Raw genomic sequence first — 21,343 nt, 5'->3', positions numbered from 1 at the left:
CTTAGTCTGTCATTTACAGGAAAGAGAAAAATCCTCTTGTTTTGAGGGGATCTAGCTGAAGAGCATCCCTGGATCTCAGCCATTCAGCAATTTGTCCAATGAATCTTAAAATAACCCTGCCCTGTGAAAAATTTCAGCCCACGCTAGGTAATTAGGAAGGTGTTTTTCTCAAAGCCCCCACAATAAATTCCATAGAAACGTCCTACAAAGCAATCAAATGCCAGTTGATCTGAAGTAAAGGGAACTGTCACCTGAATGCTAGACAAGAAGCAAACTACTGGCCCATGTATTCAGCTGCATAGTGCAGATCTGTCCCTGCCAACCTGAGCTGGTGAGAGGGGAGAGAATTTCTCCAGCAAGTCTAAGATGAGCCAAAAATAAATACCACTGCCAGGCTTGGGAATGATTTGCTTTTTGCAAATAGATAAATCAATAAGGCCATTTTCAGTTTAAGTGTGCGTGCTAAGACCCTTTAGTATCCGACTCTTTGCAGCAGGCTCTTCTGTCCATGGGATTCTCCAGGCAAGAATACTGGAGTGGGTTGCCATGCCCTCCTTCAGAGAATCTTCCCAACCCAGGGACCCAACCAGAGTCTCTTATGTCTCCTGCATTGGCAGGTAGGTTCTTTACCACTAACGCCACCTGGGAAGCCCAGTTCAAGTATATCAAGTATGAAAGGAACATATCTTACTTCTTTGCAGTGCTTAATAATCCTTGTTAAAATAGGGTCATAAATTCCTTTAATTAATTGTTAATGAGTTAGGATCCTTCGATTCTTTAGACAGAAGAGATCCTAAAGCTCATTTCACTCACCTTCCTAATTCTGCAAAGGGAGAAGTTGAACTCCAGTCTGAATCTAAACAAGTTCATACAGGTAATCAGAGCAAAACCCGCACTAGGATTCAAGGCTCAGAGGTGTGTTACCCGCAAAGAAAAAAAAAAAAAAGCTGTGTTCTCAAATCTAAGAGGGTTAGAGTGCCCTCTGGTGTTGCTACACAGAAACTTTTCATGTCTTTACAAAATTTAAAAATCACTTTAATCTCTCCACAAATTTTACTGCATTGGGGTGAGTGTCAGGCATGTACCTCTGAAAACAAATCCTGTGATCACCATGTTATCAGAAGTAAATGCACAATGCATTTGTCCTACTTCATCAGTAAAGATATGGAAACAATAACATCATCCCTAGAATGGTTTTGTATGGATTCAGGTCTGACAGACCTAGGTTTCTGTTCCAGGCAGCCACTGGCAATCTTGGTAACCTTGAACGAGCTGCTTAACCAGTCTGAACCTCAGTCCTCTCATTGGTAAAATGCAGATAATTCCTGCCCTGCAGGACTGGCAGAGACCAGATGAGATCTCTGACATTTGGTACACAATAAACAATAAATTGAAATTGTTAGTCATTTTCAAATGTGAGCCCTCACAAGGGATCAATCACCAGCAAGCTCATAATGAAGGAACTGAAGTGCAAACACCAGAGAGTGAACAGAATGTCCTTGTGATGTTTTTAGCTCTTGGAAAAAAAAGGTTTCCATGTGCCTGGAGGGTCAGAGGGAGTACATTTGTAAAGAAATGTATACTAAATGTATTTAGTACATATTTAGTACATTTAGTATGCAGACAAAGAATCTGCCTGCAATGCAGGAGACCTGAATTCAATCCCCTGGGTTGGGAAGATCCCTGGAGGAGGAAATAGGTATTCTTGCCTGGCAAGTTCCATGGACAGAGGAGCCTGGTAGGCTACAGTCCATAGTGTCGCAAAGAGTTGGATACTACTGAGGGACTAACACATACCTTATCTTACATACTAAATATGTGATTCTTCCAAAATAAAATTTTCCTTTAGATGGTAAAGTTAAAATGGAGCTAGGCCCGATGGCTTTACCACAGATGGACTCTCTTGTAGAGGTAACACCTGTTCTTCAGCACTAAGCACCCCAGCAGTCAAAGAATGCTCTAAAAGAAAATGTTTGAAAACCAGATCTTATTTAGGGCCTTGGTCCAGTTCTTTTAGGAGTCTTTATTTATTGAGAGGGTAGCCATATTAAAATCAGTAAAGAACAGAGGTGAAAAACAATAGCTGGATGAATTCATCCTTTGGTTTTCATTTCCCTTAACTCCTTACTTATGAAACAAGCTCTCTCAGCTTAAGTGTTCCTGCAAAAATGGCATTAAATCAAGTCCTTTTGCCCCAGTGAACTTTCAAAGTTTCCCTCCTCCTTCCAGTAATCCTCACAGCCATCCTTTTCACACATGTGGGCGGGAGATATCATTATGTACAATACAGGGAGACTTGACCTTTAAATGTCAATGGAAGTGAGGAGTCTGGGATTCTGTCAGTGTTTCTCTTTCACTAGCATTGGAGAGTTGAGAGAGACTGTCCAGAAGCGTCTAAGTGGGAAGCAGGTCAGGGCGAGAGAAACCGCTCACCCGTGCCTCTCTCTTTGTTTTCACCTGACCCGGGCGGGGGAGGGAAGACTGGACTGGACTCTGCCATCCACATACTTATCCTAGATACCACAATCGCTGGGAAGTGTATGTGGATTGTCGCACCGCAAGAGCAGATAAAGAGGTTGATCAGTTTTGTCACCTTGTCCCTGGGGTCGCTTATCCTTTTGGGGAATCTATTACTTCACGTGAGACAAAAACAGCACGTGAGGCCAAGGTATTTATTATTGATGGAAAGTTCATCCTCGGGTTCCTTCATGGCCATAGAGGTGGAGCCTCTGGCACTGCTTCTGCCTGCTAGGTGGCGGATGCCCACGCGGCAGCCCTGCAACTACAGAGCGCTGTGGTCCCCGCTGCTCTCCATGCAGTGCAGTGCGCTGCTCTTGCTGAGCTCGCTTTGTGGGCATAAATCATTAGTCAGCCAATGATGAGGTGTTCCCAGGCTCATAACTTGGAAGTCTCCTCTTTGTGTGGATTAACTCAACAATACTCAGCAGCAGTTTTCCAGCTGCTGTAGTTACTGTGATAGCATTTGTGAAGCTCTCAGTTCCTGATGCTCATCTCATTTTCTACCTTATGCCTTTGTTCTTTTATACATCGTTTTTCTCCTCAGAATGCCCTTGAACATCTATATATCCTGCTTACTGATGCTTACATACTAGCCCCTGTGGTCGTTTCAACTCCAGCATACCATGAAAAAAGATTTTTCATGGAGGAAGCCCATCTCAACCTGAGGGAAGCCTCCCTCGGTTTTAATGACCCCCTCCCCACTCCCCAGGGAGTTCTGCCTGTTGGGCCCAGCACCAGGAGGGAGGGAGGAGGCAAGGAGGGATGGTTTGGGGGAAGAGGAAGCCCGGTGTGACTGGGCCTGGAAAGCCGAGGACCCAGACAGGTATTTGCTCCTGACTAGTTAATATCATGGCACCTCTCACATTGTCATTGAAAATATGTATTCGTGATTTGGGCCTTCCTGGTGGCTCAGTGGTAAAGAATCCACCTACCAGTGCAGGAGAGCAGGGTTTTGGCCCTGGGTAAGAAAGATTCTCTGGAGAAAGAAATGGCAACCCACTCCAGTATTCTTGCCTGGAAAATCCCATGGACCGAGGAAGCTGGTGGGCTACTGTCCATGGGGTCACAAAAGAGCTGGACACGACTGAGAGACTAAACAGCAACAGCAACAACAGAATTTGTGATTTAGCTATAGACCACATCTTTGAAAACTCCCCACGAGGTCTGCCCTCTGCCAGGCCTCTCCTCAGCCCTACTGGCCTAGAGTTCCCTCTTTCTCTCCCCTTCCTTTCTGGTCTCTCAGTCCCCCTCCCTTTCCTCTGCAGAACAGTTTAGGCCCTTCCAAGCTTCTGTCTCCAGATTTGCACACCCCCACCCGCTGCTTAGTACTGCTGCAAGTATGTCAAAAGCCATTAATACCAAAGATGAATCTTTTATTTGTGCCTCACAAACAAAAGATACCACAGTTATCAGGACTGCCCCGCTTAGAGGATAGCATGAACTGAAAATGACTTTTTTTTCTCTTATCACATGTTCATATTCAAAATAAAGAGTTTACTATGTGCTTTAAAGAGAGCACACGCTCTCTCTTTCTCCCTTTTTTTAAACATGTTGCCCATTTTGTAAGGAGTCTCTGGTGAAAACCTACATCAACTGGCATCAAATTTGTAGAGATTATCCCAGCGATTCTTTCACATCCCTTGTTGCCAGGTCACTTCAGCCACTGCTCTGATACCATGCCCCTCAACACAGCTCTCCCAGGAAGCCCATAATGGTGGTCAGGAGGCAGGAAGATGCCGGGGAGGAAGATGAGCTAGTGATAGCCTTCTCAAGAAGTGAGAGCCAAGTAGTGCTCCATCTGGAGTCTGGCTGTACCACGGCTCCCTGAAGGGCCAGAGAGGCGTCCCTCTGTGTTCTTTGTCACTGTGTGAGTCTGAGAGTGGACCCTGGCACTGAAGAAGTGAGCAGTTTCCAAGTGGCTATTCTTTGGAAACTTGACCTTGCTGATAAGCTCAATACAGAACTTGAGATATATGTTCCTAGTCATTTGTAAAACTAAGCAGTGGTCTCTCCAAACCTTAGAAGAATATCTAGAGCTCTTGATCAAATGATCCTAAGTGGGAATGTTTTTTATTATCTTAGTACTTTGGGAAAAAAAATTTTTAATTTCTTAAAAAGCACAGGTTATTTAAAATGCGAACACTTTTAGTGAAATAGTGTATTTGAGCACCCAAAGCTCATTTTTCGCACATTTTCAAAGAAATACTGTTGAAAAATTCTTAGAAATTATATGAAAATAGAATCTTCTGATCTCTATGTAAATCAAGGCATACAATCTTCTTATTTTCTCAGAAAAAAATTGGCCCTTTGAAATGAATTAAAACATCACCAGATTGTCTCCCAGAACTCTCCAAGATGGATGGACTGGATCAGGAAGAGGTGTTGTTCAGCCAGGCCTCTCATTTTCTGATCACAACTCCATTTGAGATCTGTTCTCTTTTCTTTTCCTCCTTAAGAGATGGGAGAACATTGCTTGTTTTCTTTGGCTTGAACACTTATCTTTTCTTTCTTTATAAAGCCTGGCTACTGCTCTCTTCTCTGCTGTTTGCACTGGTCATCACTGGATCTAGTTGAGTTTTTATTCCCACCCAGACTCCTGCTGCTTATCTGAATGATCTAACTTCGTTCAGATACAGTGCAAGCAAGATTTTTGGTCTTTTGTGTTTGGGCACCTTTAATATCCTCTTGCTGTATTTTTTAGATGAGGAAGAGTCTTTGCAGCTAAGATATTATTCATTTTCCTGGAATAGTTTTTGGTATGTATTTTACATTAATTTAGAAAAATAAACTTGACATTCAGTACCATTTCAGGTCCACTGGGTAACTGTCAAAATGGCTGCACCTGTTTTCTTGCAAACTGGGCAAATTTGCAATTTGTTGACAGGGTGTAAACTAATAATCAGTGAAAGAATGTGAAATTACAAATCAAACAAAAGTTCAAACTGAGATGAAAATATGCAAGCCCTAATTGGCCACTCTGACGATACTTAACAGAAAAATCATGTCGATTCATTATATGCTTTAAGACCAGGCTTGCAATGGGCAAAATCAATTTTATTTTGACAGACATATTAATAGTATGATGAAGTCCTGATAAAAATTGGGAGTTTTGATGGCTCTTTTAAAAAATAAGCTCAGAATAGTAATTGTCTTTAAAAGAAAATTTGCAGAATGATGATCATGTCTATTAGAAGCTCTTTATTGATATTAGTAAAAATATTTCTATGAAATAGTGGATTTCTCTCAACTCCTTTATATGTTTCCAAGTAAATGAAGCATGTTTTTTTTTCCTCCTGAATAAAAGTTTCTTCTGGGTTTTATTTCAGATGGGCCGTTTTAGTGTCAATATATACACAGAGACATGCACATAAATACTTTTGACACTGAGAGACCTTAGTTCCAAACCTCTGTAGATATCCCTACTATGAGGTTTTGCTATCTAAATGTTTGCCATAACAACTTATATAAGATGTATTTTACCTGGAATTCACTACCTGAATGAAAAAATCTCATAGTGAATTCACACGTGTGGCAGAGCAAAACATTCAAGTTGCAGGTGCATCCAGGCCAGGAGATGGAGAACGTGTCACATCCAGGGCCCAGATGCTCTTTCAATAGGCTCAGCTGCGCATTCGTGCTCTCAGCTTGCCGCATTACCAAGTGGAAATGTCTTCTAAGAAAGCCAAAAGCCTGTGAATAAAATCGGTGAACCCAAAAGGCCTGAAAAGCCTGTACGTGCAAAGAAAAAAAACGAAGTGATAAAACATGCTGAGAGAAGCGAACTGCACAAAGTGGCCATGGTCACGTCCCTAAAGACTATGCACTAATATTTTCAATATGTAAGAAAATTCAGGAAAAAGCTTCTGAAGAAAACTTCAGAAAAACTGGTGTTTGGTGTTCTAAATGCTTTCTATTATAGAAAGATTATTTATTCTTTATGTAAGTGTTTGAGTGTTTTTGTGATATTTATTAGAACTGATGAGCTTTCCAGGTGGCTCAGAGAATCCACCTGCAATGCAGGAAACGCAGTTTTGATCCATGGATCAGGAAGATCCCCTGAAGAAGGAAATGGCTACCCACTCCGGTATTCTTGCCTGGGACATCCCATGGACTGAGGAGCCTGATGCACTGCAGTCCATGGGGTCACAAAAGAATCTGATGCGACTTAGTGACTAAAACAAACAATTAGAACTGATAGGGTTTTTTTGGTTTTTTTTGATGGATTGGGAAAGTGTTACTGGTTTTTCCGTTTCCAGTTATGATTTATAGCTTTTCCAAAAATCTGCTGTCCAACAGGCTTTAAGCAATAGATTGAGTTTTTAATAGTATTTGTTTATTTGCTGCATTGGGTCCTAGCTGCGGCTCACAGCATCTTTTCACTGTGGCGCACAGGCTTAGTTGGCCTATGGCATGTGGATTCCTAGTTCCCCAACCAGGGACTGTACCCATGTCCTCTGTATTACAAGGCAGATTCTTAACCACTGGACCACCAGGGAAGTCCCTGGACTTGGTTTTTTTGTGTTTGTGTGTTTTTTTCTATAGAAATGAGGATGTTTAGCTCTATGATATTAAAAATAAAAAGTTCAAGAGGAACCTTGAAACTTTCTCTCTTATATTTTCAAGTTGTGTAGTCACTGAATTTATTTATTCTTGTTATTGACATAGGCACAAACTAGAGATTGTTTATAATTAACTTTTAGTGCCAATTTATACTTAGCCTGTATAATACTGTGATTTGAATTTATTTCTTCTGATGTTAATTCTGGATGTAATCTAAAATAAATCCCTTAAACTGAAAACTTCATTTTTATTAGTTAACTCCCACAGCAGATCCCTGAATATGAATATTTAATGAGATTTCACAACATTATTTAAAAACTAGAATTATTTGTTTCTCAGGTCATGTCTTTCAAGTAGAAGATAACATAAATTCCTTAATAATGAAATAATAATAATATGTTGGAACTCATTCTGTTGGCCAAGGATTCTTCTGAATGCTTACCTGATGTAATCACTTGGCACTCACCACAACCACTGATATTGGTGCTGTTGTGCCCACTTGACAAGTGAGAAACAAGGTACAGCATTTCAGTGCCATAGCTAGTAAGCAGTGGAGCCATAGTCATGAATCTAGGCAGCCTGGCACCAGACCCTAGGCTCTTTATCACTGGGGGAACTTTTCATGTAGCCTATCCAGAGCTATAGTGATTCATCAAGTGAGGTCTCAGGACTCACCGTTGGTAAATCTCTTCTTCTTGAACCTGTATTTTGTACACTACAACTGGGTCCTTCAGGGCTGTGTAGGTGGAGAAATGACTTGGGAGATGCCTGGTGGGAATATTTAAAAGATAACTAGGAAAGAGAGAATTGAGTTGGTTCCTAACCCATCAGTGCTCTGGGGCAGGGAATGGGAAGAGGACCGTCCACTTCCAGCTCACCTTTTGAATGGTGCCCTGTGGGAAACAATCACTGGTGGCATAGCAGACATGCCACTTAAGGATAAAAGAGGTTCAGGGTCGGAGATCCAGCCCAGACAAGTCAGCTGTCCATGTGACTACTAGGGAGTTCTGTCTGGAGTGCTGTTTTTCAGCCTGGTTTTCTTTATAACCATGCTAACGAGAACTTTGGGCCATTTCTATTCCTGCCCAGCGCCCCCACCCCCCAAACAATGACATTTTAATTCCACAGATACACTGCACGGTACATCTGTTTGGGTATTCTCTTTATGCTTTACCCATAAAAAGAAGGGTTTTTCATCCCCCCAAAACCAATTTTTGCTTCCTTGGGGCAGTGTCACCCCCACTGGGAACATGTAGCCTAGAGGCACCAATACGTTGTGTGATTTGAGTAAACACTGGGTGAGAGAGTGGCCTTCAGTAAGCAGACCTGGAAGGGGCTCATGAGCTTCAAGGTTAAAGGGCCCCCCGAGGGCAGGGTAGTACCTAAGGTAGGTGAGAAGAAATTTTCTTGAATATATGAGATCATGTGTTCTTTGACCTGGGTCATCATCCCCACCTCCCCAGATGCCACCCAGAGGTATGTTAAAGAAGATTTTCTCTATTCCTCATTGTTCAGTTGCCAAGTCATGTTGGACTCTTTGCAACCCCATGGACTGCAGCACACCAGGTGTCCCTGTCTTTCACTATCTCCTGGAGTTTGCTCAAACTCATATCCACTGAGTCAGTGATGCCGGCCAACCATTTCATCCTCTTCCCCTTATTCTGCACTTACCTCTTGTTTCATCCTTCCCTCTCTGTTTTAAAGTGTAGTCACTACATAATTGAAAATGCCATTGTGTTGTTGATGGTATGTATCATTTCATGGTGGTGACTTGAATTGTTTGTTTTATTTAGAGACCGGCTTCCCAAGAAGCTTGCTTTACACTCTTTTTAATTAAGTTCAGAAAAATGGCTACTATTCCAGTTTGCCATAAATGGGTAATGAAAGTGCTTTAACTAAAAACTGTTGTGTGTTCACTTGAGATCTCCCAATTCCCAAATAACACCCCTTAGAAAGAGTCAAGCAGCAGTTGGTGTTCCAGATAAGGAGCAAACTGACTGTCCCCTGTCCTGACATAGCAGCTCATTTTCTGCTACCTGGTCCCTAAGTCACTTGAGTCATGTCAACTCTGAGACCATATGGGCTATAGCCCGCCAGGCTCCTCCGTCCATGGGATTCTCCAGGCAAGAATACTGGAGTGGGTTGCCATGCCCTCCTCTAGGGAATCTTCCCGACCCAGGGATCAAACCTGTGTCTCTTGTCTCCTGCATTGGCAGGTGGGTTCTTTATCACTTAGTTACCACCTAGAAACCCCAATGCAGTGTAGGAGGAAATACCTAACATAGGATAAATGTCCTGCTAACCTTTTCGTGTTCAAATATCTCTTTCCTTGTGATTTTGCTGCTTCAGTAACTTTATTCTGGATTCAGTAACCCAGTACACATATAAAATGCCCTAATTAAACTTAAATATCCTTATATAATGACTTACTAGAAGGCATGATAAAGAAGTAAGATGCCCCAATATTTTTCTTTTCTTGCAAACAAGCTGTGATTTTTCAACTGGCCAAAGGGCTTGGAGGCATTCCTAGAACAAAAAGGTTGGTGAAGAGAGCTGCTCCTCAGACATGGGAAAGGCAGTCCACCAGATTATCATCTGAAGATTTGAAAGTACTGGAAGACCAACCAGAGAAACTGATCCCAAGAAGTCCGAGAGCTTGTTGGCAAAGGATAATCTTACATTTATAAGCAGGGGTGCCAAGCCTGGGAAGACAGAATCACCAGGGGAGCTTTTCATATTTTTCCTTCTCAACTCCCACCCCAGAGAGATTTTTTGACTTTACAGGTCTTGACTGGGATCTTGGCACTTGTGTTTCCTAAAAGCTCCCCCAGGGGATTCTGATGTGCATTCAAGGTTGAGAATCACTACTTTAGATTACAGAGTGCTTTCACATACATTATTCAGGGTTTTGTATACATAAAGAGAGGAAGTAGAAACATTTTAATGCCTTTTTATTGTATAAGGAAACAGGAAGGGACAAGAGTAGTAACTGGAAATGAAAAGCTTACAGAAAAATGTTTCCAAAAATTGGAGGAAAATGCCTTCAGCTGTGTAGGGCTAAAATTAGGGATGATATCAATCCATGGAGTGTAGAACATTAGGGAAAGCCCTGTTTGTTCTTATTTCCTGCTCTTTTGGAATATTCTTAGGATGACAAAAATTCCCTTCACAGAGAAGTTTAAAGATAGTTATCCAGTATTTAATGACTATTATTTTCTAAAACCTTATTTAGTCTACTGTATAAATGATAAATATTAGAGAAGTGAAATGTTTGTGGTTAGACAAAAAGTTTGTTAGAAAATATCATGTTACTATTTCCATGTGCATTTGGGGGCTGTGCATATGATTGGTATGTATAGACAGACAACGTGCCTTCACAGTGATCCTTGCAGCTTTCAGATGGTTATAATTAATAATTCTCCAGATAAAAGTGGCAAGTAACAATTTGGTTGTAGCCAGCCAAAGGACGATATAGAGCCTACTCTGGGCTCTCAGCTTAGAGGAAATAGAAGTCAAGTCACAATGAGGAAGAAGAAAAGTAAGTTGTGATCAGAAAGTAGGATATTGTGTTTTGAGATTTTAAAAGTGGGCAATGACAGAGCTTAGGCAGTGACCCAGAGGGCGAGTGACAGCTACTGTCAACAAGGTAGAGGCTAAGCTGTTATCTCCACATCAGCCAACAAGGTGGAGAGGAACAGTGCTTCAGGTGCAGGAAAGAAAATCTTCCAGACCCTAAGTATTTAAGATAAGGAATTCAGTTGATCACCCCTTCCCTCTAGTTTCCAAGTAACAGAGCATGACTAATAATAACAGTAACAATAGTTCAGCACTTGGTATGTATCAGCATTGTTCCAGGCACTTTGCATGCATTCCAACATTCACAACAATTTTTGTGACAATCGATATGATCATGCCCATTTTACAGATGAAGAAACTGTATAGGGTAAGCAGCTTACCTGATATGCATTTTAAACACTGGTGGACAGAATTGGGATGAGAGAATACTTTATGAAAGCTATCAGCAAAGTGAGTGCATAGAGTCCGAGGAAGGGCCTGGTGAGATATGAGGCCGGAATAATGCATTGGAACTTTGTTGAGGAGAGCCCTAAACACCAGTGACCAGAGTTTGAACCTGATCTGTGGGTAACAGGGAAATGATGTAATCAGCACTATTATCTTGAGATGATCAACTTTTAAATTTGAACAAATTAGGCTGGTCTCAAAGGATAAGTCAAGGCTCTGTTGATCCTGCTTATAAGACAGGTAGTGAGGTGGGTGGCAGGTGAAGGTTAAAGGAAGAGACATGTTTGATGTCTTTTTTAGAAGTCAGATACTAAGATTGGGTAACTGGTTGGTTGCAGGGAGTGAGGAAGAGGGAAGAATTTAATTAGAATCCAAAATTTCAAGTCTGAGTAACTGAGTGAACTATTGACCGATTTAGCAGAGGCATTCTGTGGGGATCAGAGGGGCCACATGAGTGGCTGGCTTTATGGAGCACATGGAGAATCTGTCATTTGTTGTGCCTACACCTGCAAGGCAGGTGAAGCCAAAGACCACAGCAGAAGCTGGACACATAAATTTGGAACTTTAGAAGAGTCTGTGCTAGAAATGAAACTTTTGGTGTCATCTGCATAATGGTGCTGTGATTAGAAACTTGGAAAGTAGATTAAATCACTGAGGGTGGGAAAAGGAAGGAATAAAAATGCCTGGAAACTTTAAACTGGGAGACAATCAGGAGGGAGAAGAGCCAGCAAAGGAGGCCAAAGGAGAGCAGTCAGAGAAGGACAGGCACTCCTCAAGGTGTGCATCGTGCATCATAAGGGAATGGAAAGTGAAAGTGAAAGACACTCAGTCGTGTCCGGCTCTTTGCAACCCCATGGACTGTACAGTCCATGGAATTCTCCCGGCCAGAATACTGGAGCAGGTAGCCTTTCCCTTCTCCAGGGGATCTTACCAACCCAGGGAGCAAACCCAGGTTTCCCGTATTGCAGGCAGATTCTCTACCAGCTGAGAGCCACAAGGGAAGCCCAATACTATATACAAAAATGTAAGAAGGTTCTAGAAAAGAGCTGATTTAGCAGGGCCTCACAGAGGCCAGGAAGAATAAAGCCATTTGGAGTTATCAGTTCCAAGGATATAAGGATGAAGGGTAGCAACACAAGGGTAGGAGGTCGCTTCCAACTGGAAGGAGAGTTGATCAGGGAGACAAAGGTCACAGCACTGGCCTCTGTTTCAAGAATTCAACAGCTAAGAAAAAAGAGGACAGTCACTTGAAGGGGTGAGACATGGAAAGTGATTTGTTTTTTTCTTAAGGTAAAGAAGACCACTTAAATCTATTGTGGTCAGAGATTTAAAAAAAACAAAATGCCCTGGAGAGGGTGAATGAAGATGCACAGGTACTTTCAGGTGGTAGCAGCAAAACCCTTCCTGTGACAGAAATGGCAACAGAATGAAGTTCTAAACTATTTCCTAACCTTGTCACAAAATAAGCCAGGACTCATGGAGCCATGATCCTGACCAAGTCCACACAGCAGTTGTCTTCGAGAACAAGGCGATGAGGTAGGGGTGCCAGTGGCTGCGGGGGGGGGGGGGGTGTCACTTCTCTGGGGGAAATGTGTGAATTTAATCCATATATCCCAGGGCAGAGGGAGAGAAACAGTCCTAAAGACAGTCTTGAAACTTTTTTTTTTTTTGGCTGTGCTGGGTCTTTGTCGCTGCTCAGGCTTTCTCTGGTTACAGCAAGCAGGGGCCACGCTCTAGTCGTGCTGCACGGCTTCTCACTGCAGTGGCTTCTCTTGTGGAGCACAGGCTCAGGATGAGCAGGTTCAGTAGTTGCCCTGAGACATGTGGCGTCTGCCTGAACTAGGTATGGAACTCGTATCCCCTGCATTGGCAGTTGGATTCTTAACTACCAGTTAATTCCCTGGATGACCAGGGAAGCCCCAAGACAGTCTAAAGAGTAAAATGTCTTCTTTCAAGGAATAGGGAGAAGAGGAAACTTGGATAATAAATCTGGGGTGGAACATATTAAGATTTTCCTTTTGTAAGTACTCTTTGCATGATGTAACCTTGTAAATATTCTGTGTGAAGTGTGGGGTATTTTTACCTGGATTTTCAAAAAAGAGAGAGTTAAGTGCACTCAAGTGTCTGGATGTTATTGTTCTCACTCTATGTGAGTGAACTCAACAACCTCCTGGGAAAAAATTAGGTAGAAAGGCAAAAATATTGACAGTGGTTAACAGGTGAGTGTTGGCTTTGACTGCTGGAGGCCTCGGAAGGACAAACGCTATCAAACAGTCAGCGAACAACCTGCTGCCTTGTCCTGTTCCTTCCTGTCCAGGGGATGGCAGTGGGCAATGCTAGGCAGCTAGAATAGAAAAGGGAGCAAAAGGTTGCAGAGAGACTCCGAGTTCCCAGGAGATGTGCATGCCCTTCCTCTTTTGCAGGATGCGCTGGTGCCCAGTGTGTCCCCATGTATTCAGAAATGGTCCCTGGGGCCCCACGGCTGTCACACTGCTGCATAGTCCTCAGACACGGAGAAAACCCCGGAGGTTGTTAGCACATCTCCCTCTGGGCATGAAACTGGGCTCAGCACCAGCCAGAGAATATCAGCAGGGATTTGCTTTTCTCCATGCTTGGATAATGGCTATTCCCTGATACCCAGGGAAGAATTAAGTACAATACATAACTCATACTATATTACACACTCAATCCCAAACAGCTGGGCTGCTGATAAAATCTAAAAAGAAGAGAGAACTGGTTGTCCTCCATCTATACATAATGTATTCATAATAAATCTCTCAGTGAAGAGGTATAAAGAGCTCCTATTTCTGCTGCAGCCCAGGGAAGCAGAGCATTCGGCAAGTTTCCAGTGAGTCTCATTAGCAGAGACAACCAGTGTGGGAACTCCAGAGGGACTCGCTCCACATTTCTATTAGTAACAGCCATTTTTTACCTAAAACATGCTAGTAATTTCCTTGCTCACAAAATTCACTTTGCCTGAGGATTGATAACTATGCTTTTTCTTAATAGTTACTGAATACCCTTCATGTTCTAGAGACTACATAACAATAAAGCATCGCTTGTCACATTTTTTTTGTTGTTTTTTGGGTTTATTTCTAAAAAGATGAAACAGTAAAAACCATTCCCAGAATGATTTATTTTCAAGAAAATGGAAATAATAAAACATAAAACAGTAGAGTTGTATAAAATCCTACATTATGTATGAAATACCTACTCTAAAACTTACTGAAAAGTATAACTGGTGACAGTCAAGAGTATTCTATATGAATATAAGAATTTTGATTCTGGTGTGAGTCGTAGTGATTAAGGACAAGATTGGCAGAACACAACACTTTTCTCTTAGATTTTGTTTGCCAAGTGCAGCACCCTGTGAGGAGACCCCTGGGGTCAGAGCCACTCACCAAGCCAACCAAATAAAAATGGTTGACACCAGATAGAAACTGATGACAAAATGGAAGATATTTGTTAAAGATAATTTTTACTTAAATTACTACTGAAATATTTTCTCACTGTAGTTAGAAAAGTGTCTCTCATGGTCATTTAGACTTTATAACAGTAAGATCATCTCAGTGTCTAGGAGGATCCTTACCTTCTTTAAGGAAGAGAAATACAACATGCATTTGATCATTTAATAATTGGCTTATTAAGAGATGATTTCAGAAAAAGGGGCATATAACTAACCAAGGCTCTTCAGAATGTTTATATGATCTGTTAAGAAATCATTCCCACTGACTTATTTTTACAATATGAAAATAGTATATACAAAATTGTAAGAAGGCAGTTTAAAAAATAATTCTGCCTTTCTTAGAATTTAAATGCCTGTCCCAGCATTACTGAGATAGACACAGAGTTGTCTTATCTTTTCTTTCAATGCCTGCTTGAATAAAGCATTGAATAATGTGCCACCATTAAACATTCTTCTATGAGGTACGCTTAAGCAAACTCTAGTTTGTCTCTATTAGGAATATTCTTCAGAAGAAATCTTTATTTTTCCAAACATTAGTTTAGTTCTTCAGAATAGATTTCCTATTGAAAATGAATTTTCTGAAATGAAATTACTAGATTAAATGGTGTGAATATTTTAAAGCTCTTCTCAAACATTTTTCTAAGTAACTTTCCAAAAAGGTATTTATTAATTTACCTTATACCAGCAATGTATGAAATTATCATTTTACTCCTGGCTGAAAAGTGAAAAGTAGAAGTTGCTCAGTCATGTCCGACTCTTTGCTACCCTGTGGACTCTGTACAGTCCATGGAATTCTCCAGGCCAGAATACTGGAGTGGGTAGCCTTTCCCTTCTCCAGGGGATCTTCCCAACCCAGGGATCAAACCGTGATCTCCCACATTGCAGGCAGATTCTTTACCAACTGAGCTATGAACAAGCTGCTAATAAGACTACATTAACTTTATTTGTGTTTATTTCATCCCTTGCAAGCTTGAAAATTTTTGCAACTATTTGTTCACAGTATTCTGTGTGTGTGTACTTCTTTTTTAATTCTTATCTTTTCGGATTATCTGTCCGAGCTCAGTCTCAACTGCTCACCTCCCCTTTGTTGCTTTGTGTAGGCTCCCATGATTCATTCAGCTACTGGGTAGATGAAAAGTCCCCAGTGGGGCCTGACCAAACCCCAGCGATCAAACGCCTTGCCAGGATCTCGTTCGTGAAGAAGGTCATGAAGAAATGGTCTGTGACTCAGAACCTGACATTCCGAGAACAGCTGGATGCCGGGATCCGTTACTTTGACCTGCGTGTGTCTTCCAAGCCAGGGGACGCCGACCAGGAAATCTACTTCATTCACGGGCTTTTTGGCATCAAGGTCTGGGATGGACTGATGGAGATCAACTCATTCCTCACACAGCACCCCCAAGAGATTGTCTTCCTGGATTTCAACCACTTCTACGCCATGGATGAGGCCCATCACAAACGCCTGATTCTCCGGATCCAGGAGGCCTTTGGAAGCAAGTTGTGCTCAGCCTGCAGTGTGGAGAGCATGACGCTGCGGAGGCTGTGGGAGAAGAAGTGCCAGGTAGGAGGGAACAGAGAGAAACTTCCAAGGGCAAGAACGGAACTCTTCCTGCTTTTTCAGGGTCACCAGCTCTAAGACATCTCATTCCAGGGCCCTTGGGGTAGAAGGTGTAGAGTGTTTGTGATAATAAAAATCTGGTTCCTGGGCTCTCAGATGGCTCCAAGGGCTCCCCTGGGTACCACTGAACCGGGATTGCTAAGCTGCTAAGTCATTTCAGTTGTGTCCGACTCTGTGCGACCCCATAGATGGGGTCGCACCAGGCTCCGCCATACCTGGGATTCTCCAGGCAAGAACACTGGAGTGGGTTGCCATTTCCTTCTCCAGAACCGGGATTGATACCTGCCAAATATTTACTACATGTTTGGCAACTGGTTGAGCATCTAAGTAGACTTTGAATGACCTGGCCAGAACCAGCCCAAGGCAGAGTTGTGAAATAAGACCAGTTGGCCATTACCATTTTTCTATCTCCCATCCAGTCTGTTTAACCCTCCTTGTTCCCCTTAGGGATAATCTGTTCCATTGAGCCTTCAACTCAATGTCAGATCATCCCTGACATATGTTAATCGATAAGTAGAAGCGTCAGCTGACAAAGGCACAGGAAGTGATTCATCTCAGAGGTGTTAACATTTTTAAAGGCATTTGGGTCAGTGGGGGATACAGAGTTAAGGAAGGAAAAGCCCATGAAGGGATCAAGTCTGGAAGAGCACCCCCAAGTTGAGAAGAGACCCAAACTTAGACCCATGATGCAGAAACTCAGGAAAAGGAGTGTGAGCCTCAGATAAATTCTTCTCTGGTCTCAGAGGATGGTGATGGTGGGAGAGGAGAGCTTTAGGAATGGTCAGGCTCCGATATAGACTCTTTAAAAAGGAAGAAAAAAAAAGACCTTTCTTTCATTCCCAGTTGCTTCCTTACTCATAGATGCATTAACCAAAACATCTTCAAGATGCAGTTATTTTTGAAATGAGAGAAGAGCTTTTAATTAAAAATCAATTTAAGATTACTCATTTGCAAATATATGTTGAACACCAAGTATGTGCCAAGCTCCAAACTAAAGCACTTGGGTTAAATCAGTAAATAAAACAAAGATCCTTGCCCTGGTGGAGATTTCATTCAGGTGGAGGGAGATAGATCATAGGTAATAAATATGATAAATACAGCATATAAAATGTTAGAAAGTCATGGGAGCAATGGAAAAAGAAAGGCAAGCAGCGGAAGGGAAAACCAGGGTTCTGTGGGTTGGAGGATCAGTCACAGTTTTAAATAGTTTGATCAGAGTAGCCCTTGTTGAAAAAATGGCATTTGAGGGAGTTAATCTACTGGGGGAAGAGCTTTCCCAGCAGAGGAACCAACCAGAGCAGAGCCCCAAAGCAGGAAGGTGCCCAGCATTGTTGAGGAAAAGCACGAGCTGTGGGGCTGGAAAGCAGAGCAGCAGAGGAAGGCAGAGAGATGGTAGGGGATCGTAGGGGCCTGGTAAGGACTTGGCTTTTACTCTGAGTGGGGAAGGTTCTGGGAGGGTTCCAAGCCCAGGGTCCTATGGCCTGACTTAGGTTTTGATGGCATCCCTCTGGTTACTGAGAAGAGACTTGGAGTAGAGACAGAAGGAAAGTATGGAAACCAGTGAGGAGAATCTCAGTGGAAAGTGGTCAGATTTTGAACCCAGGAGAAGTTAGAGCTAATAGGGTTTCCTCATTGTTGGGACCATGAGGATTCAAGGATGACTCCCAGACTTGGCCTAAGGAGCAAGAAACACTGGATTGCACTGTGCACCCCTAAATGGCTCTACAAATACTAAAGAGTTAACTCTCAGATCAGATCAGATCAGATCAGTCGCTCAGTCGTGTCCGACTCTTTGTGACCCCATGAATTGCAGCACGCCAGGCCTCCTTGTCCATCACCAACTCCCAGAGTTCACTCAGACTCATGTCCATCAAGTCAATGATGCCATCCAGCCATCTCATCCTCTGTCGTCCCCTTCTCCTCCTGCCCCCAATCCCTCCCAGCATCAGAGCCTTTTCCAATGAGTCAACTCTTCGCATGAGGTGGCCAAAGTACTGGAGTTTCAGCTTTAGCATCATTCCTTCCAAAGAAATCCCAGGGCTGATCTCCTTTAGAATGGACTGGTTGGATCTCCTTGCAGTCCAAGGGACTCTCAAGAGTCTTCTCCAACACCACACTTCAAAAGCATCAATTCTTCAGCACTCAGCCTTCTTCACAGTCCAACTCTCACATCCATACATGACCACAGGAAAAACCATAGCCTTGACGAGATGGACCTTTGTCGGCAAAGTAATGTCTCTGCTTTTGAATATGCTGTCTAGGTTGGTCATAATTTTCCTTCCAAGGAGTAAGCGTCTTTTAATTTCATGGCTGCAGTCACCATCTGTAGTGATTTTGGAGCCCAGAAAAATAAAGTCTGCCACTGTTTCCACTGTTTCCCCATCTATTTCCCATGAAGTGATGGGACCGGATGCCATGATCTTCGTTTTCTGAATGTTGAGCTTTAAGCCAACTTTTTCATTCTCCACTTTCACCTTCATCAAGTGGCTTTTGAGTTCCTCTTCACTTTCTGCCATAAGGGTGGTGTCATCTGCATATCTGAGGTTATTGATATTTCTCCCAGCAGTCTTAATTCCAGCTTGTGTTTCTTCCAGTCCAGCGTTTCTCATGATGTACTCTGCATAAGTTAAATAAACAGGGTGACAATATACAGCCTTGATGAACTCCTTTTCCTGTTTGGAACCAGTCTGTTGTTCCATGTCCAGTTCTAACTGTTGCTTCCTGATCTGCATACAAATTTCTCAAGAGGCAGATCAGGTGGTCTGGTATTCCCATCTCTTGAAGAATTTTCCACAGTTTATTGTGATCCACACAGTCAAAGGCTTTGGCATAGTCAATAAAGCAGAAATAGATGTTTTCCTGGAACTCTCTTGCTTTTTCCATGATCCAGCGGATGTTGGCAATTTGATCTCTGGTTCCTCTGCCTTTTCTAAAACCAGCTTGAACATATGGAAGTTCATGGTTCACGTATTGCTGAAGTCTGGCTTGGAGAATTTTGAGCATTACTTTACTAGCATGTGAGATGAGTGCAATTGTGCGGTAGTTTGAGCATTCTTTGGCAGTGCCTTTCTTTGGGATTGGAATGAAAACTGACCTTTTCCAGTCCTGTGGCCACTGCTGAGTTTTCCAAATATGCTGGCATATTGAGTGCAGCACTTTCACAGCATCATCTTTCAGGATTTGGAATAGCTCAACTGGAATTCCATCACCTCCACTAGCTTTGTTCATAGTGATGCTTTCTAAGGCCCACTTGACTTCACATTCTAGGATGTCTGGCATGTCCGAGTTAACTCTCAGTGTCTGTTAAAGTTATCTAAGCTATTTTTCTTCACTAAAACTTTCATAAGTGATATTTTGCCAAACATTTACTACACCTCTCCCCTAAACATAAGTTTATATCTGTTTGGACTCACAAGCCTAATTTGGAGAAACTTTTCCCCAGTGGAATCTCTCTCTTACAACATTAAATAATACTAGTAACAAGAACAATACTAACATTCATGGGACTTTTACAGTGTGCTAAGTACAGGGATTAACTCATTAAATTCTCTCAACAGCACTAGGACATAGGTTGTCATTTTTATCCTCACTTTACAGATTTGAAAACTGAGGCTTTCCCAGTAGAACATTCTTGGTGAGTGGCAAGGCTGTCTCAGTCACAGACTGTCAGCTCCCCAGAGTTCCCACAGTTCTCAATGCTTTCCCAGGGCTGTTCACACATTTGGTGATTTTCACAACCAGAGTCATAGATTATGCTAACAAAAACACTTTGGCTTTATTTATAAGCCTCTATTATCATAGGTTTTCAGAGGGTTTGCTGAATGGGAGACAGGGAAGATCTGTGAATGGGCCTTTGAATATGAGGGTTTGGGTAAGGTTAAATTTTGAGCTAAGTTGGTAAACAGGTTATAATTTTATAATTTTGTACACTGGCTGCCATATTGCATACTAGATCATTTAGAAATTTGCAGAGAAACAGGTAATTTCAGGAGTAACAAATCATTCTGGCAGTGAATTTCTAGCAGAGAGTAAAGCTCTGATATAGTTTTAAGAGTGGGTTAATCAATATCATGGTAATCCAAGCCTATGCTCCAACCAGTAACACTGAAGAAGCTGAAGTTGAACGGTTCTATGAAGACCTACAAGACCTTTTAGAACTAACACCCCAAAAAGATGTCCTTTTCATTATAGGGGACTGGAATGCAAAAGGAGGAAGTCAAGAGACACCTGGAGTAACAGGCAAATTTGACCTTGGAGTACGGAATGAATCAGGGCAAAGGTAATAGAGTTTTGCCAAGAGAACGCACTGGTCATAGCAAACACCCTCTTCCAACAACACATGAGAAGAATCTACACATGGACATCACCAGATGGTCAACACTGAAATCAGATTGATTATATTCTTTGCAGCCAAAGATGGAGAAGCTCTATACAGTCAGCAAAAATAAGACCGGGAGCTGACTATTGCTCAGATCATGAGCTCCTTATTGCCAAATTCAGACAAAAATTGAAGAAAGTAGGGAAAACCACTACACCATTCAAGTATGACCTAAATCAAATCCCTTATGATTATACAGTGGAAGTGAGAAATAGATTTAAGGGACTAGATCTGATAGACAGAGTGCCTGATGAACTATGGACAGAGGTTCGTGACATTGTACAGGAGACAGGGATCAAGACCATCCCCATGGAAAAGAAATGCAAAAAAGCAAAATGGCTGTCTGAGGAGGCCTTACAAATAGCTGTGAAAAGAAGAGAAGCGAAAAGCAAAGGAGAAAAGGAAAGATATAAGCACCTGAATGCAGAGTTCCAAAGAATAGCAAGGAGAGATAAGAAAGCCTTCCTTAGTGATCAATGCAAAGAAATAGAGGAAAACAACAGAATGGGAAAGACTAGAGATCTCTTCAAGAAAATTAGAGATACCAAGGGAAGATTTCATGCAAAGATGGGCTTGATAAAGGACAGAAATGGTATGGACCTAACAGAAGAAGAAGATATTAAGAAAAGATGGCAAGAATACACAGAAGGACTGTTCAAAAAAGAGCTTCATGACCCAGATAATCACGATGGTTTGATCACTCACCTAGAGCCAGACATCCTGGAATGTGAAGTCAAGTGGGCCTTAGAAGCATCACTAGGAGCAAAGCGAGTGGAGG

At 42.2% G+C, this 21,343-nt stretch overlaps 1 protein-coding gene across 7 annotated transcripts in view; it reads left to right on the top strand.

The window, feature by feature from the left end:
• The window catches only part of PLCXD2 (phosphatidylinositol specific phospholipase C X domain containing 2), a 57,981-nt gene that overhangs the window by 20,346 nt on the left and 16,292 nt on the right, over positions 1-21,343 (top strand). For 6 of the 7 annotated variants that reach the window (XM_086407242.1, XM_086407221.1, XM_086407247.1 and 3 more), the window contains exon 2: positions 15,670-16,130. The exons of the other annotated variant lie outside the window; for it this stretch is intronic. In XM_086407242.1, coding sequence (XP_086263368.1) covers positions 15,777-16,130 — 354 coding nt within the window. In that variant the 5' untranslated portion in view covers positions 15,670-15,776. The remainder of the gene's footprint in view (positions 1-15,669; positions 16,131-21,343) is intronic. 7 annotated transcript variants of the gene reach the window in all.

This window comes from Bos grunniens, chromosome 1, assembly GCF_055505025.1.
Source record: "Bos grunniens cultivar Pamir isolate PY7600 chromosome 1, Bosgru_T2T1.0, whole genome shotgun sequence".
Lineage (NCBI taxonomy): Eukaryota > Metazoa > Chordata > Mammalia > Artiodactyla > Bovidae > Bos > Bos grunniens.
The sequence above is the reverse complement of the archived record's forward strand: the minus strand, read 5'-3'. Positions and strand labels throughout refer to the sequence as shown.